Here is a 19368-nt window from a genome sequence, read left to right as displayed (position 1 = left end):
TTTCCTCCGGGTGCTCCGGTTTCACCCATAGTCCAAACATATGCTCTATTGGTGAACTGATGAACTAAATTGGCTATAGTCTATGAGTGTGTGTGAATGAGTGTGTATGGGTGTTTCCCAGTACTGAGTTGTGGCTGGAAGGACATCCGCTGCATAAAACATATGCTGGATAAATTGGCGGTTCATTCCGCTGTGGCGACTCCTGATAAATAAGGGATTAAGCCGACAAGAAAATGAATTAATTAATTTAGTAAATATGAAATGTGCTGTGCATGCATGAGTTTGATTTTTGAAAATGTATTATTTTTGAGACTCATCTGGCTCCATAGTCCTGCACTAATGACTGATGCTGAAGAAGCATGCGCTTTCTCCACATCACTCAGCTCCAGTCTGACTAAGGCCCAATCCCAATTCTACCCCTTCCCCCTGGTTTTGCACATTCGTGTGAAAGGGGTAGGGGTGTCCCGATTCTCTTTAGCTTGAAGGTGTAGGGATAAGGCACAGGTAGCAAAGTCAGTTCCTAGAGGGCCGGAGCTCTGCAGTTTAGTTCCAACCCAAATAAACACACTTGATCAAACTAATCGGCTGCATCCGAAATCAACTACTACTCAGTAGCTACTGCATTTGAATTTAAACATACTACTTGCTCATTAGAAAAGTTTATTCAATACAGTATGAATGTGAGCAGTATGAATGGAACTCGGATGTTCTACCTCTGCCATTTTGTCATGATCACGTGACCTACCCACGTCAGTTGCATCGCTTCCCTTCAAGGGCTAGGGGGAAGAAGATTGGGCTTAACAACGTTGCTATTGTTACTGGAGCTTGACAACATAAGAACCAAAAAAAGAGATGAGTAGTCCTGTCCAAATCAGCTCCAGATTATAGAGGCAGATCCCAGTAGGGTTGAGCGATGTTGACCAATTTGGCATCACACGATGTCTAATGTGAAACATCGCGATGCATGATAGCATCGTCGTCGTAGATGGGGGTGGTTGTTGTTAAATATCAATTAATTGTAGCCTACCGTTTTCACTACCTGACCCACATAGTCTTTGCTTTACCCATAGCCAAACCATAAATAAAGTTACACACAAATCACCACCTGTCAATCACTTTTTTCCCTAGGACTCTGGCATGAATAGGCAGAGTGATCTGTGTCATTATAATGGCTTTTTCCCACAGCTGGTGGAGGAGACAAGAGTTCGTTTGGAGTTTACTGTAATTTGTATTGTGATTGATGATAACTTCCTTATTTTAAATTATTATTATTATGTGGAAATAATAACAAGTAAAGATGCTAGGGCTCGACCATTTTGGTCAAAAATGCGCTCGAAATTTTATTTAAGTGACCTAAAAATGGAAGCATTTGTGCGAGTGCAAAAATTGTTGTCGTGCGACCTGTTTTCACAGCAAAATCCTCACCGCGGATTTAGGAGATGCAGAATGTATCTTTGCACCTAAAACTGCAAACGCAGCCCTCAGGAACAGATTAAAACAGTTGTTATGTGAACTTGCGGAGTTAAAAAAAAGCCCGCAATGCTTGCCCCGACTTTGCGCTCTTCTTATTGGCCCACAGCGCTAGACCTTAACGCGAATGGATTGGTTAATATCAGCTGTCAATTACTCAGTCAATGCCTTCTGCCTTCAGAGGACAGAAACTAGAACCATGAAAACGTAAAGTGCTGAAGATGAGAGGATGAAAATAGCGTATTTGTTATAGAAACCACCTAAAGTTACTAACAATGGCACATCTTTGTGCTGAATGTTAATCCACCCTTTACACTTCTCCAAGAGTGGATAAAGGACTTCCATTGACTTAAAGTCCGCTATGAAAATAACTAAAGCCATTCACTGCAAAGTCTGTGGGACGGGGGTTCGGTAACAGCGTTTGCCACTGAATCTACACATTTTAAGTGCAAGAGGTACTATATAATCCTTCATTTAATCCTCACGATGCTGTCAGCCATGCAAGCGGCAGCTATATGTAAAATTTAACACAGCTCATGAAAAGACCGTTATTGCTATACAGATGACATGCAAATAATAAGTTATATATCAATATAAATGTGGGGCGGGGCGATTGATTGCCGGCTCAGAATCGTGAAGTTTACCACCCATCGGCGATGGACGATAGCATCGTCTATCGGCCCAACCCTATATCCCAGCATTTACGTTTTATCATTGTTTCAGTGGGGAGAACATTTACTGGTACATTGAACCGATATCACCCACCCACATCTTAAATGTTAAATTTCACAGTTAAACTACAGCATCGATTTGAAAACCGATTTAGACTGACAGCATTGTATGACAGTGATGTTATAGTCTCACCTCCAGGAACTGTGCGCTGACTTTGAAATCTGGCGGTGGGATGTCCGCGCTCTGAGCCTCTAGTCTGCGCTTCTGGATGCCCTGAAAGAGCTGGTGTACGGCCCGCGGGATGATGCCCTGCTCGTCCTCTGACACGCTCACGTCAAAACCAGTGCCCATGGTGTACGTCTTTCCTGAACCCGTCTGTGAACAAGACAAACAAAATAAAAATCATGTCATCATAAACACTCAATACATAACATAAAAAAAAAATCACATTAACAAGTTTTGTAAAGTTTGAAGTGGTGGATGGTGAAGTAGTATTTTTACTATAGTACATTTGCATCAGCTAGAGCATTAATTAGAGCATTTTCATTTAGGGATACTTTTACTTTAATACACTCCAAAGAGAGCAGCATGGTGGTGGTTAGCACTGTCGCTTTACAGCAAGAAGTTCGCTGGTTTGAGTCCCGGCTGGGTCAGTTGGCATTTCTGTGTGGAGTTTGCATGTTCTCCCCGTGTTGGCGTGGGTTTCCTCCAACAGTCCAAACACATGCGCTATTGGTGAATTGAATAAGCTAAATTGTCCGTAGTGTATGAGTGTGAATGAGAGTGTATTGGTGTTTCCCAGTGATGGGTTGCAGCAGGAAGGGCATCTGCTGTGTAAAACATTTGCTGGATAAGTTGGCGGTTCATTCCGCTGTGGCGACCCCAGATTAATAAAGGGACTAAGCCGAAAAGAAAATGAATGAATGAATGAATGAGTGAATGAGTGAATGAATGTCCTTTAGTAAGCAGCAGCGGTCACTGCTTTTGTTTTAATTATTCTGTAAACAGATTATTACCAGGCCTAACATTAACCGTCTGCGCGTGATCATCCTTTCAGTATCACTCGCGGTATGTTTTTTCACCTGCTGTAATTTGCTCACAGTTATTTTTGCTAATATGGTTTAATTATCTTTTTTTTCACAATAACATTGCTTTAATATAAGATTAACTCCCTGTATGTGTAGTTAACTGGTGATCTGGGACCTCTAGCCAGCACAGACTAATGTGCATATTTTAGATACATGACAATAGTTATTTTTTTTAAAAGTACATTTTTTAAGGGTACCTAGGTTAGCCCTTTTTTCAGATTTAACATAAGTGTTTAGCATCTCCAGAATGTGTCTGTAAAGTTTCAGCTCAAAACACCCATCAGATTTTTCAGTATACCTTTTGCAAGATTCTATTTTATACATCTTTTCACTGGGGGCTGGTTTGTTGTACTGCACCTTTAAGATATGAATGACATGTGAAACTCACTCTTGATCACATTTGATGATCCTAGCGAAATGAACAGACTTTTTATTCCAGGTTGCTTTGCGCACGTCTGCTCTTGTTGATATGATTATACATGTGACTACCGGGACATGTTAATACGCACAGCGGGGGGACCGCACTCCTACGTGAAGTTGCGGTTGATCTGAAAACCGCTCTAATTGGTCCACCGTTTTTATGTTGCTAAATTGAAAAAAAAAAAGGACTTGGTGTGTTTATATCACCCCAATATGACAGTCTATACACCATACATGCACATATGTCTGTCCAAACATCTTGAAAAGTAGATTTTTTTACCATAGGTGCCCTTTAAAGAAAGGTTTGTTAAATTAAAAAGTGCATGCATACAGCTATATTTTGCTTGTTTTGACACATTTAAAATTTGTGGCTAAGAAATAATTCGTTATTTTTGGTGTGGTCGAAGATAAATTTTTGTTAAATCCTTAATTTTGAGCCCTGAAAAGTCATGTGAAATAAAAACAATGCAATGCGCCACAACCCATTTGCGCATGCACATTGAGCAAGCTAATATACTGTAGAGGCATGTGGACATAACACAAAATCTAAATCAAGTCATTTTAGCAGAATCAGAATCAGAAAGAGCTTTATTGCCAGGTATGTTCACACATACTAGGAATTTGTTTTCGTGACAGAGCTTCTACAGTGCAACAGCATTACAGAGACACGACAAAAAACAGATCATAAATATATTTAAAAAAATTGAAGTAGTGAGTGCAAATATACAGATTGACAAGTGTATGTACATGTTTATTACTATATACAACGTTATATGTGCAGCTGTTATGTGCAAATTGGCATGTAAAGTGTGTTGTTAAATAAGTGTATATGTGTATAAAAGTGTATGGCAAGTAGTGATGTTGGTTCCACAATTATTATCATCAAGTGTTCATGAGATGGATTGCCTGAGGAAAGAAACTGTTTCTGTGTCGGGCTGTTCTGGTGCGCAGTGCTCTGTAGCGTCGACAAGAAGGTAAAAGTTCAAAGAGGCAGTGTGCTGGGTGTGAGGGGTCCAGAGTGATTTTGGCAGCCCTTCTGCTCGCTCTGGATAAGTACAGTTCTTGGGGAGTAGGAAGGGTTGTACCAGTGATTCGCTCAGCAGTCTGAACTATTCGACGTAGTCTTTGGAGGTCGTATTTAGTAGCTGAGCTAAACCAGACAGTGGCATGTCAAAGTCAAACTTATGCATATAAATGTATTTTCCCAACAACAAAATTGTGGCTAGTGAAAATGCAGAGTGGCTAGTAATGCTGTAAATGTACTAGCCACAGTGGCTGGTGATAAAAAAAGTTAATGTCAAGCCCTGTTTTTATTATTGTTCAGAGTGATGATAGACGAAGATAGAGATTTAGGCAGATTTCAAAACGGAAATGAAATCTTCTTTAGGGGTCAATTGCATTTTTAAGACCTCTGAAACAGGGATTTTAAGACATTTTAAGACTTACTAAGGCTTTATTTTTTATTATGGGACTTTTCCTGATCTGCAGACACCCTGCTTTAGAGACATTATTCCTCTCAGGTGTTGGTGTCCGCTCACGTCTGCTTTCACATATCATCTATAGTGCACAGAGTGAGAGACTGACCCTGAGCGCAGCACAATGAGCCTGTAAACATGAGTGTGTGTCCAGAGCCCGTCATCCAATCACGCGCACACACACACACGCGCACACACACACACACACACACACACACACACACACACACACACACACACACACACACACACACACTCCTCGCAGCTGTCGCTTCACTGCAGTGCTGATGGAAAGCTCACCGGGTCACTGATTATACTGAGTAATAAATGAGCTGATCATATGGCTGCGCAAACCAGACAGCTTAACATGATTCCGCTTAGCATGTGCGGGGATGTTTTTGCTAATCTTCAAATGACATTATAAAACATTCAACAGTCATTTGGCCCACCACAATCAGTGTGTGAACTTGCACGGCCTAAAAATGTGAGTACTAATTTTGTATTTATTTTTTTAAATTCTTTCTCTTTCTTTTAAATTAAAAACAGATGTTGCCAGATCTTACAATGTGTATTTATATATTTGTATATATATTTGTGTATATATATATGTGTGTATTTATATATGTGTATATATATATATATATATATGTGTATATATATATATATGTGTGTGTATATATATATATATATATAGTATATATATATATATATATATATATATATATATATATATATATATGTGTATATATATATATATATATATATATATATATATATATATATATATACACAGTATATATATATATATACAGTATATATATATATATATATATATATATATATATATATATATATATATATATATATAAACTCAACTCTTTACGCAAACCCCTAACCTCCAATCAAGACAGTAAATCCAGAGGAGCTGAGAAGGCCCTGTACTCACACTATTTAATTGCATTTCTGGTTTGCTAGCCCTTACCTGTCCGTAAGCGAAAACAGTAGCGTTGTATCCTTCGAAGCAGCCCTCGATGAGCTTGTGAACGCAGGCGCTGTAGATCTGCTGCTGATGAGCATCCAGGTCAAACACAAAGTCATAGGTGAAGGCTTTGTCTTTACCCAAGAGCACCTGCGGCTCGCCGGGAGTGACGGAGGTGCAGATGTGGCATCCCTCGATCTTCTCCTTCGCCATCTGAGGACGGATCCTGGAAAGACAACAGCAATGAATAATGTTTTAAAAAATTTATTAATTAAATAAAAGCCATATGCGGCATCCTAGTCATGTGGGAACTAGCATCTCTGAGAATCTAAATCTGCCAGTGGAAGTAGCAGAAAAAAGTAGCTCTTTTAATAGTACTCAAGGGTAGTGAGTTTTGATGCGTTTACATCCTATTTGTGTGAAAATGTAACATTCTGTAGTGCATTTAGTTATGTTTTAAGTCCATTTCAGTCATCATACAGTTGACATCTGCCATGTTTTTATCATGGACATGCATCTAAACAGTCTCTCAGTCATTGAGTGTTGCAGTTTTGTGTCTTGAGGTTGTTTCGTCTGATGCAGTTTGATTGAATGGAAGTCTGTTTATTCTACTTTAGCCGACCAGCAACCTTCTTGTCGGTAGGCGACAGAGTTTGAATTCAGTCAGTCCAAATGTCTTCGCTTCTGAGTAGTGCATCTCACATTTTCAGACACAGTTCCGCCATGTTGACGTTGTCATGCCAACTTGCTACGGTAAACAGAAGCTCACAACGCTAGTCCTGCCTTAAGGATCGCACACCGGATGTGCCGCAACGCACCATGCATTTTAGAATCCTAAACATACATTTCTATCAGGGTACACACCATACCTGCCAACATTCGGATCATGAAATCCGGGAGATTTTATCCGTGGGTGCGCGCGTAGTGAATAGCGGCGGGCGGGGTGCGCGCAAACTTTGAAGCAGGTATGAAGATGGTTGCGCGGTGGGTTCAGTGTGCATGGGAACTGAACCAAAAAGCTGAGGAGGGGGGGGTGGAATTCCGGGAGTTTTCCAGGAGACAGAACAATACTGGAGGTGGGCGGCAGGAAATGGGTCTGAAATACGGGGAGACTCCCAGGAAAAACAAGAGTGTTGGCAGATATGTTACACACACCGGCGCCACAAATTGGCAGCTGTCCACGGTGCCCAGCTACGACTCAGGACACTGTTCATATTTCTGGCGCACCACAACAGAGCGTCATCTGAATAGTTTCTTTTTAAATAACATGCGAATGTGTGCGTCTGGTGTGCGATACTTCCAACTGTCATGTGCGCGCTGCATTGCTGCGTGGCGCATAGCGGCACATCTGGTGTGCGATCCCCTTCAGAGTTTTTCTGATCTGTCCACTGCTATGGAACTGACAGTAATGAGCACTTCTTTGAGTAAAAGTTGAATTTGGTCTTCACACAACGTCTGAATTATTGTAAAAATCTTACAAAATTGGAGGAATTGGGTGGTAGAAACCTGTCTTAATTTTAAAGAAAAATCGATGAAACTTTTAAAAAGAAAAACAAGTTATCAGACAAATTAAATAATTAAGCCAGTTGTTTTTTTTCCTTGATTACGCCTATCCTTTTCTATTTCAAGATGCTTTGGATACAATGCCAAATGATTACCAGCAATAATTTATGATTTTTATTATTAATATAGGAACTAATATAGGAATGTTAATTAATTGTAAAGTCAGAAATGCGATTAGTTGTCCAAAGAAAAACACAGTTACAGTAATTGTGATGAATACAGGACTGCAGGCGTAACCCTGATGCTCGCCACATTATTATAGAGCAAAAGAAACATTCATCTTCTTCCAGGTTGAAGGTTACAGCACTTTCATTAGCAGACAACAACTGAACACTCCTGGAGTTAACATCAAGGTTAATTAAGTCTCCAGGCTAAAAAAAATCCACTAACTCATTAAACAATTAATTCAATCGAGTTAATTAGCCTTTGCTTGAGGCTTTTCTGATGAGCTGATACACATTCATCTCGACTATAGACAGCTCTTCCTGATGTATTTGCATCAATAGACATAATGAAGTGAGAAGATCTTCAACAGATGAACGAGACTTTTCAGTATTTTACAGGCCATTTTGCCTAACTAACCTAAGAAAAAAAGATCAAACTGATCCACTGACCAAACATTCATTCATTCATTCATTCATTACATTCAAATCTATACATTTGCTCAAGTCATTCATTCCAGTTGTTCATTCTTTTATTCATTCATTCCATTTGTTCATTCATAACTTCCTTTTCTTTGTTCGGTTCCTTTGTTCTGTTCCTTTGTTCTGTTTGTTCATTCCTTCATTCATTTCGGTTCGTTCTGTTTGCTTGGTTTGTTCAGTTCATTAGGTTCGTTTCATTTGTTAGGTTTATTACGCTCGTTAGGTTCCTTCCGTTCGGTTTGTTCAGTTCGTTAGGCTCTCTCAGTTTGTTACATTCGTTCCGTTCATTAGGTTCGTTCAGTTCGTTCATTAGGTTCGTTCAGTTTGTTCAGTTTATTATGCTTGTTACATTCATTCCGTTCATTGTTTGTTCAGTTCGTTCATTAGGTTCGTTCAGTTTATTATGCTTGTTACATTTGTTTCATTCATTGTTTGTTCAGTTCGTTCATTAGGTTCGTTCAGTTTATTATGTTTGTACATTCGTTTCGTTCATTGGGTTTGTTCAGTTCGTTCATTAGGTTCGTTCAGTTTATTATGTTTGTTACATTTGTTCAATTCATTAGGTTTGTCCAGTTTGTTCCGTTTTTTTTTTTTGTTTCGTTCTGTTCATTAGGTTTGTTAGGTTCATTCTGTTCATAAGGTTTGCTCAGTTTGTTACGTTTGGTACATTTGTTCTGCTTGTTAGGTTCCTTCCCTAGGTTAGGTTTGTTCAGTTCATTAGGTTTGTTACGTTCCTTACATTCGATCAATTTGTTGGCTTTGTTCAGTTTGATAGGTTCGTTTGTTAGGTTCGTTCAGTTCGTAAGGTTCCTTTTGTTCGTTAGATTTGATCAGTTTGTTTGTTCCTTTGTTCCGTTCCTTCATTGATTCTGTTCCTACATTCTGTCTGTTCATTAGCTTCATTGCGTTTCCAATTCCGCTCCTTTATTTAGATTCATCATTGTGTTTATTCATAAATTCATTCGATTCTTTCCTCAGTTCTGTTTATTCTTCCATTTTGCTCCCTCCCTCCCCTTATTTCTTCCTTCCTTCCTTTCCTTTCCTTTCCTTTCCTTCCTTCCTTCTTTCTTTCTTTCCTTTTCTTTCCTTCCTTTCCTTCCTTCCTTCTTTCTTTCCTTCCTTCCTTCTTTCCTTTCCTTTCCTTTCCTTCCTTCCTTCCTTCCTTCTTTCTTTCCTTCCTTCCTTCTTTCCTTTCCTTTCCTTCCTTCCTTCCTTCCTTCCTTCCCACGTCTGGATAATTTTTGGTATAGCTTGGTATTCATCACATAGTAACCTACAAAAAGGCCTTTGTTTTACAACACCAGCAACACATAAGACACGCTATCATTAGCCCTTCTAGCATGTTGGTCCCATCTGAGGCCCAGTTCAGTGTTACATTGATCATTAGTGTCTACAGCTGTGAGGGACTCACAAACCCACCCCAATGTGGCAGGAAATGAGAGAGAACCATGAATAATCAATTAACAAGAACACACACACACACACACACCAGAATCTACCCACGACCCTCAGATGGGCCTAGGCCTCTTTTATCCTCTTCACGGTCAGAAGGAAAGCTCAATCTATAGCGCATTGATCAGGAGGACAAACACAGCACATGAGGACCTGAGAGGATCACACACTAAAAATAACCCACAGTGAGGATTACACATCACATCAGACACTCGCACACTGAACCTGGCATTAAACACTGATCCCAGACCAGCTTACGCCACTGAAACACACCGATACTGCCATCACAACTGTTCTCAGATCAGAAAGCGCCTTTATTTGTTTGATCTGTTTATCATAAAAAGAGACGAGCAATTTGTCATTTCCTGTGAGAGAAACTCAGGGAGATCATATCTTCTTGGCTAAATAATTATGTGGATATTCTGCATAACAAAAGACAAGTCATTCCCACAGGGGCAGGAGTTTTAATGCGGTAGGTTAGTTTAAATAAGGACAGCGGGTGTTATCGGTGTCATTATCAATTTTTAATTTCGCTAAAGGATTAATCTAAGGACAAACAGCATCTTTAGATGAGTCAGAGACAAAATCCACCACAAATAATTCAGTTTGTTTTTTGATGAAAACGATTGATTTATTTTATTATTTATATTTATTAATATTCATTCATTCATTCATTTTATTTTCAGCTTAGTCCCTTTATTAATCTGGGGTCGCCACAGTGGAATGAACCACCAACTATTCCAGCATATGTTTTACGCAACGGATGCCCTTCCAGCAGCAACCCAAAACTGGGAAACACCCATCCACACATACACTACAGCCAATTTAGCTTATTCAATTCACCTACAGCGCATGTGTTTGGACTATGGGGGAAACCGGAGCACCCGGAGAAAACCCACGCGAACACGGGGAGAACATGCAAACTCAGTCGGGATTCGAACCAGCGACCTTCTTGCTGCGAGGCGATCGCTACCCACTGCGCCACCGTGACACCTTTTATTAATATAATAAAATATTATATTATATAGTTTGTTTTATTATCGTTTTGTTTTGTTATCAATTTGTTATTGTTTTGTTGTCATTGTATTATCGTTTTGTTCTGTTTCATCATTTTGTTTTGTTACATTTTTTGTTTTGTTATCTGTTTTGTTTTGGTTTGTTATCATTTTTTTTTTCATTGTTTATTTGTTTTGTTATCATTTTGTTGTCATACTTTGTTACCTTTTTATTATCATTTTGGTTTTGTTATCGTTTTGGTTTTGATATCATTTTGTTCAGATTTTTTTTTTAATACACTTTTTCCGGGTTTCCACCTTTAATGTATAGGATGGTAGAGATTATTGACAAGAAAGCATGGAAGAGGGAAAGGATCGGCATAGGACAGTGAGGCGGGAATTGAACTCGGGTCACCGTGAGCACCGAAGTGCATGTGTCAATGTTTAGTTTTGATTTGGTATTGTTTTGTTTTTGTTTAGTTTTGATTTGGTATCGTTTTGTTTTTGTTTAGTTTTGATTTGTTATTGTTTTTGTTTAGTTTTGATTTGTTATTGTTTTGTTTTTGTTTAGTTTTGATTTGTTATTGTTTTGTTTTTGTTTAGTTTTGATTTGTTATTGTTTTGTTTTTGTTTAGTTTTGATTTGTTATTGTTTTGTTTTTGTTTAGTTTTGATTTGTTATCGTTTTGCTATTGTTTAGTTTTGTTATCGTTTTGTTCAGGTTTTGTCTTGTTAGCACATTTAAAAACAACAAATGTTGACCAAAGTGCTTTACAAATCAAAACACAACATATAATACAATATATGTATATATATATATATATATATATATATATATATATATATATATATATATATATATATATATATATATATATATATATATATATATATATATATATATAAACAAATTTTTAAAAAGTTTACTTAAAAGATTAAGTGAATAATGCCATAAAAAGTGTCATTTCCACATCAAACATCAGTAGAGGCAAAAATAAAACTTCTAACTTCTATTTTACTTGTAACAGTTTTACATTCGATTGCGTATGAGTCTTAGAGGAAACATCAGAATCATTTTTATTTAATTAATAAAATTAAAGCAAACAAACTCCCCTTTCTGACACTGGTGTTCCCATAAGGGTATTTTACATTTTCAACAATTTCCAGTTGCATTTACACTGTATTTCAATTGCTTTGGTCGTTAGGTGTAGTAACTTGCTGACATATGGGGTTCACTTTCTACTCAAAATGACACATTCATTCATCTAAAACTGGCTACTCTCATTGTGTATTGTGTATACATTACATATTGACTTTAATGTGTTTGTCAGGTACATGGTATACTGTATAGATTTTCAAAATATACTTAATAACTACAGTTTATTGACTATCATACTTGGGGACTTTAATCAGGCAAAACTCACACATGAGCTGCCTAAATTCAAACAGCACATTACATGCCCCACCAGAGGCAATAAAATTTTGGACCATTGCTACACCACAATAAAGGATGCATATCGCTCCGTCGCCAGAGCAGCTCTAGGACTCTCTGACCACTGCCTGGTTCATCTTATACCAACTTACAGGCAAAAACTTAAAACTACTAAGCCAGTATTAAGGACTGTCAAGAGATGGACCAACGACACAGAGCAGGTCTTACAAGCCTGTTTTGAATGCACTGACTGGGATGTTTTTGAAGCTGCAGCCACAGATCTGGACGAGCTCACAGAGACTGTAACATCATACATCAGTTTCTGTGAGGAGTTATGCATCCCTACCAGGACCTACTTGTCATTTAACAATGATAAACCATGGTTCACACCAAAACTCAGACAGCTTCGTCAGGCCAAAGAGGATGCTTACAGGAGTGGTGACAGGATCCTGTACAATCGGGCCAGGAACACATTGACAAAGGAGATTGGTGTGGCTAAGAAAAGCTATGCCAAAAAGCTGCAAAACCAGTTTTCAGCTAACGACCCTGCATCAATGTGGAGAGGCTTAAAAGATTTCACTAATTACAAGAAACTGTCCCCCAGTATCGACAGCAATAAACATATTGCAAACGAGCTGAATATGTTCTACTGTAGGTTTGACACCTATGACCAGACACCTCACACCCACCCGGACCATCTCCCTACACAGCCATCAACACCACATCAACACAGCCCGGACCATCGCCCTACACGGCCATCAATACCACATCAACACAGCCCGGACCATCTCCCTACACAGCCATCAACACCACATCAACACAGCCCGGACCATCGCCCTACACAGCCATCAACACCTCCAGCCATCTTCCTCTCCCCCCCTGCTCTTCAGATCAGTGAGGAAAATGTGCGTCAGATCTTCAGTAAACAGAAGAGAAGGAAAGCACCAGGGCCAGATGGTGTCTCACCAGCCTGTCTGAGAACCTGCGCTGACCAGCTGGCTCCCATTTTCTCACATATCTTCAATAGATCACTGGAACAGCGCAAAGTTCCATCCTGCTTTAAGCGCTCCACCATCATCCCAATCCCAAAGAAGCCAAAGATCACAGGACTCAATGACTACAGACCTGTGGCCTTAACATCTGTGGCCATGAAGTCATTCGAAAGACTGGTGCTAGCATATCTGAAGGACATCACTGGACCCCTGCTGGACCCCCTGCAGTTCGCCTATAGAGCAAACCGGTCTGTGGATGATGCAGTCAACATGGGACTGCATTATACCCTACAACATCTGGACAAACCAGGGAACTACGCAAGGATTCTGTTTGTGGACTTCAGTTCTGCCTTTAACACCATCGTCCCATCACTGCTTGAGTACAAACTGGCCCAGCTCTCTGTTCCTAGCTCTGTCTGTCAATGGATCACCAGCTTTCTGACAGATAGACAGCAGCTAGTCAGAATGGGCAAAATCACATCCGACAGCCGCACCATCAGCACTGGTGCCCCCCAGGGATGTGTTCTTTCTCCACTGCTCTTCTCCTTGTACACCAACGACTGCACTGCAAAAGACCCCTCCATCAAACTCATTAAGTTTGCAGACGACACTACTGTTATCGGCCTCATCCAGAACGGTGACGAGTCTGCATACAGACAGGAGGTGGAGCGGCTGGCGTTATGGTGCAGATACAACAACCTGGAGCTGAACACGCTCAAAACAGTGGAGATGATAGTGGACTTCAGGAGAAACCCCCCTGCACTCCCCCCACTCACCATCATGAACAGCACTGTGGCTGCAGTAGAGTCATTCAGGTTCCTGGGCACCACCATCTCTCAGGATCTGAAGTGGGACACTCACATAGACTCTATTGTGAAGAAAGCCCAGCAGAGACTGTACTTCCTTCGTCAGCTGAGGAAGTTCAACCTGCCACAGGAGCTGCTCGTACAGTTCTACTCAGCTGTCATCCAATCCATCCTCTGCACTTCAATCACCGTCTGGTTCGGCTCAGCTGCCAAAACTGACCTCCGTAGACTACAGCGAATAGTCCGGACTGCTGAACGAATCACTGGCACTACCCTTCCTACACTTCAAGAACTGTACTCTTCCAGAGTGAGTAAAAGGGCTCGCAAAATCACTCTGGACGCCTCACACCCAGCACACTACCTGTTCCAACTGTTACCGTCTGGTCGGCGCTTCAGAGCACCGAGCACAAAAACAGCCAGACACAGGAAAAGTTTCTTTCCTCAGGCTGTCTACCTCATGAACAGTTAAATATTCCCCTACTGTGCAATAAATATGTGCAATACTGTCTCATACGCACTTGTACACAGCACCTTATATCAATATACAATGCAATACTTTCTACATTCGCACTTGTACACAGCACCTTATAACCTGTATATTTATAACAATCTGTACATACAACTCAACATCCAGGTTTCTTCACTAACCGCATCTGTTTAATGTTATCATTTTTTATTATTATTATTTTATTTTTTCAGATTATTTTGTGTTGTCACTTGTCACTTTATGTACACTGGAAGCTTCTGTAGCCAAAACAAATTCCTTGTGTGTGTGAAGCACACTTGGCAATAAAACCGATTCTGATTCTGATTCTGATTCTATATATTACTATATTATTGATTACTTTTTGATGACTTAAATCTTTTAAGAACTAAATACACTTTAAAAGCATGGCTTAATTCAATTTAAATCATTATTTTAGAAACACTTAAACATAAAATAAATATGATATTAATATAAATATAATATTTATACAAACATATAATATACTTGGGAGTATTGCAAAATAAACTTCAAATGACACAAAACGTACTCAAAAACAAATTACACGCATTATTTTAATTACTAATTATTTTATTATTTTATTTCCTAATATGTCGAGGCAAATTGAGAAAATGATTGGAATATCTCAGTGGCTCCAATTTAAATTCATACACCAGAAATCATGTCAGCCCTCGCATTTTAATATCAGCAGCGATCCGTCATTCCTGACAGAAACACTCCTCACATCTGTCCGCCTGCTGCTGCCTTTGTGTGTTTGTTTGTGTACGTGGATAAAAACACAAAAGGAAGTGTCATCAGTCTGCTCTGACTGCACTTCCTGTCCTGAAGGAGGAAGTTCTTGCCACATCCTTCAGTTTGTGCATCGTGAAGCCAACATAACCACAAATAACTCATTTTCCCGCTTAAACACTTTGATACTTTTGCTTGCTCACAATGAGGATGCAGAGAAGTAAAATACTGCACACTCAAAAAAATGACTTTGGCTGCTTGTTCAAACTACTTATTTAAAATGAGTTGAAACGACACAATTCTTCAGTTTTTTTGGCACAACTTAATTGTTTTAAGTTCAATCTACTTAAATTTGTAATAAAATAAATAAATAAATAAATAAAAACAATTAAGTTAACTTAACTGATTTCTGTTGGGAAAGCATGATGGAATTGTGTGTAATCTAGGGTTGTCACGATACTGGAATTCGGTAGCAATCGATACTAAAATTTTAAAAACGTCCCATTTCCCGCGAACAGTGTGCTGTTGAGCGCGTTATTAAACACGGCTGACGCCACTGAGTTCACATGATCAACAGAAATGACTGTGATTGGCTGTGAGGGTCATCAGTTCACCCAACTCACCGCTGTTTACTGAGTGTAACCACAGATACAGGGACACTGAAGCCTTTCAAAGTCATGTAGATCAGCTGGTTTGGCTATAAGCTGACATATGAGCGATCCGCTGATGAATCGTGGCTTTAAAACGCTCCAGTGTCCCTGTATCTGTGGTTACACTCAGTAAACAGCGGTGAGTTCGGTAAACTGATGACCCTCACAGTCAAATCACAGTCATTTCTGTTGAGCACGTGAACATATAAGCAAACCAGCGCTGTTTAAGAACGTGATTAGCAGCACTCAAATGTTAGCGGAAAATGGACATTTTTTTAAATTTCAGTATCAAATTAGTACTAAATTCCAGTATCGTAACACTAGTGTAACTCAGCTTTTTTACAGTAGCTCACTGTAAAAAAAGCTATTAGTTGACTTTACATAGAAAAAGTGAGTAAACCTGTTATTCAAATTCACATTTAAGATTATTGCACACTGAATTCGAAATTTTCGTCTAGAATTTTCACACGTTAAAGAATGAATTCGACCTTGCATTGTGTGAATCGTACTGACACACGGCCCACGAAATTGTCATCCGTAATTTTCACACGTTAAAAAATTAATTCGACCTCATGTTGTATGAATCGTATTGATACACTGAATACGAAACTTTCGTCCGTCATAAAAAAATTGGAACCGGGTTCCGTTTTTCCGCTTTTCTCAACCAAAAAAGCATTTCGAGAGGTGTTTTGATACTTCAGAGCCACCGTACAAGAACAAACCAAAATACAGAATGTCGTCAATTGAGCTATAGATAATGTTGACAAACACAGTGCATAATATAAAGACTGTGACTGGCGCACCTTTCCCCTTCTGCAGCTTGGTGTGTGTGTCTGGGCGCAGTATTTAGTGTCCATACATTTGACGTACTGCTCATAGACATTATAATCGAAATGACGGTCCGCTTTCGGTCCTTTGCTTCGACACGTCAACATGGCCGCCATCTATTATAATGTCTATATGTACTGCCAGTTTCTGTTCAGGATTTGTTTACATACGTGAATGTGTGTATGACAAGCAATGCATCAAAATTCCACTGATTGCCTGAAATAAACTTTGTATTTCAGGATAATCCAGCGCAGCTCTTTGATAAGGAGGAGAACTCTCCTTTTGCTTTATGTAGGCTAGCATAAACGAACAACGAGGAAAACTAGCCTAGTGCGCCTTCTGCTGTTAAAACACCATCTGCTGTTAAAATCTAGCCTAGAGCATCATCTGCTGTTAAAATCTAGTCTAGAGCACCATCTGCTGTTAAAAACTAGTCTAGAGCACCATCTGCTGTTAAAATCTAGTGTAGAGCACCATCTGCTGTTAAAATCTAGTCTAGAGCACCATCTGCTGTTAAAATCTAGTCTAGAGCACCATCTGCTGTTAAAATCTAGTCTAGAGCACCATCTGCTGTTAAAATCTAGTCTAGAGCACCATCTGCTGTTAAAATCTAGTCTAGAGCACCATCTGCTGTTAAAATCTAGCCTAGAGCACCATCTGCTGTTAAAATCTAGTCTAGAGCACCATCTGCTGTTAAAACTAGCATAGAGTGCTGTCTGCTGTAAAAAACTAGCCTAGAGCGCCGTCTGTTGTTAAAACTAGCCTAGAGCACCATCTGCTGTTAAAATCTAGTCTAGAGCATCATCTGCTGTTAAAACTAGCATAGAGTGCTGTCTGCTGTAAAAAACTAGCCTAGAGTGCCATCTGCTGTTAAAACTAGCCTAGAGCATCACTGCTTGAACTGAATCCAAAATGTTTTGTTTTTTTGTAATGGATTAATTAATCTGCATCGGACTCAATGTGCAAAGTTTGTTTACATGACAAATTTTTCGCATATGAATATGAAAAACGCATACAAAAATTTCAGACTTCAGTGCGCAAAGACCTTTACACGGTACGATATGCGGTGAAGTGCTTATGCAACTACAAATGACCTTAAAATAATCTAAATACTAAAAATAAGAATAAAATTATGGAATATAATTAGTAGTAATGAAAACACTTCCATAAAAACTAATCGCCACAAGACATTACACAGTACAAATGCCATAATAAATCACCAATCAGCCTTGACTATGCAAAGTTATACACAATCTTTCAACTCCTGTCATAACTTATGCAAAGCCAGAAAACACTGAAGCTTTCAAATGAGGGATGCAAGGTTTCATTTCTGGAAACACATGTTTGTTTTTTACCCAGCAAGCAAGGACGTGCATCACAAGTAAGGTTTTGATTGTAACCCATTGAGTATGGTTTAGGTACAACACAGTGGAAAATGAAGAGCTTGTTTTGGTGGCAAGTTCACGTCAATGATCTTGTGTTCAGTGAGTAGGTGGAGAATATGTGTCTTTTGTGGCTGTTCAAACACATCCCAGCACATGAGTATTTGTTTAAAACAATCTGCAAAAGACTTTCTGGAAACACCATTGGCTGCTAGTCTCATGTTTCTTACATACATTTTATATTCAGTTTTAAGACATTATTGTCCAACAATAGAAAATAGAGAGTAGTTCCAAATCAAACATGTACAAACCAATCCATTGAGTAAATTTATGTTATTTTATTTAAATGACATCAAATATTTACCAAATGGTTGGTTTTGCCTATATAGCAGCCGTCTGTTGTTAAAACTAGCCTAGAGCGCCGTCTGCTGTTAAAAACTAGCCTAAAGCGCCGTCTGCTGTTAAAAACTAGCCTAGAGCGCCGTCTGCTGTTAAAAACTAGCCTAGAGCGCCGTCTGCTGTTAAAACTAGCCTAGAGCGCCGTCTGCTGTTAAAACTAGCCTATAGCGCCGTCTGCTGTTAAAAACTAGCCTATAGCGCCGTCTGCTGTTAAAAACTAGCCTAGAGCGCAGTCTACTGTTAAAACTAGCCTGTAGCACTGTCTGCTGTTAAAACTAGCCTAGAGCACCATCTGCTGTTAAAACTAGCCTAGAGCGACGTCTGCTGTTAAAACTAGCCTAGAGCGCCGTCTGCTGTTAAAACTAGCCTATAGCGCCGTCTGCTGTTAAAAACTAGCCTAGAGCGCCGTCTGCTGTTAAAACTAGCCTAGAGCGCCGTCTGCTGTTAAGACTAGCCTATAGCACTGTCTGCTGTTAAAACTAGCCTAGAGTGCCGTCTGCTGTTAAAAAATATCCTAGAGCACCATCTGCTGTTAAAACTAGCCTAGAGCGACGTCTGCTGTTAAAACTAGCCTAGAGCGCCGTCTGCTGTTAAAACTAGCCTAGAGCGACGTCTGCTGTTAAAACTAGCCTAGAGCGCCGTCTGCTGTTAAAACTAGCCTAGAGCGCCGTCTGCTGTTAAAACTAGCCTAGAGCGACGTCTGCTGTTAAAACTAGCCTAGAGCGACGTCTGCTGTTAAAACTAGCCTAGAGCGCCGTCTGCTGTTAAAACTAGCCTAGAGCGACGTCTGCTGTTAAAACTAGCCTAGAGCGACGTCTGCTGTTAAAACTAGTCTGTAGCACAGTCTGCTGTTACAACTATCCTAGAGTGCCGTCTGCTGTTAAAACT

General features: G+C 39.5%; 1 protein-coding gene across 1 annotated transcript in view; it reads right to left on the bottom strand.

Annotated features, from left to right (window-relative positions):
• Positions 1-19368, bottom strand: part of kif21b (kinesin family member 21B) — a 151263-nt gene that overhangs the window by 80130 nt on the left and 51765 nt on the right. Inside the window, exons 2-3 of the mRNA XM_056468242.1 lie at positions 6108-6330; positions 2335-2517 (exon numbers count right to left, since the gene is read on the bottom strand). Of these exons, the coding sequence (XP_056324217.1) occupies positions 2335-2517; positions 6108-6330 (406 nt within the window). The remainder of the gene's footprint in view (positions 1-2334; positions 2518-6107; positions 6331-19368) is intronic.

Source organism: Danio aesculapii, chromosome 11, assembly GCF_903798145.1.
Source record: "Danio aesculapii chromosome 11, fDanAes4.1, whole genome shotgun sequence".
NCBI lineage: Eukaryota > Metazoa > Chordata > Actinopteri > Cypriniformes > Danionidae > Danio > Danio aesculapii.
The sequence above is the reverse complement of the archived record's forward strand: the minus strand, read 5'-3'. Positions and strand labels throughout refer to the sequence as shown.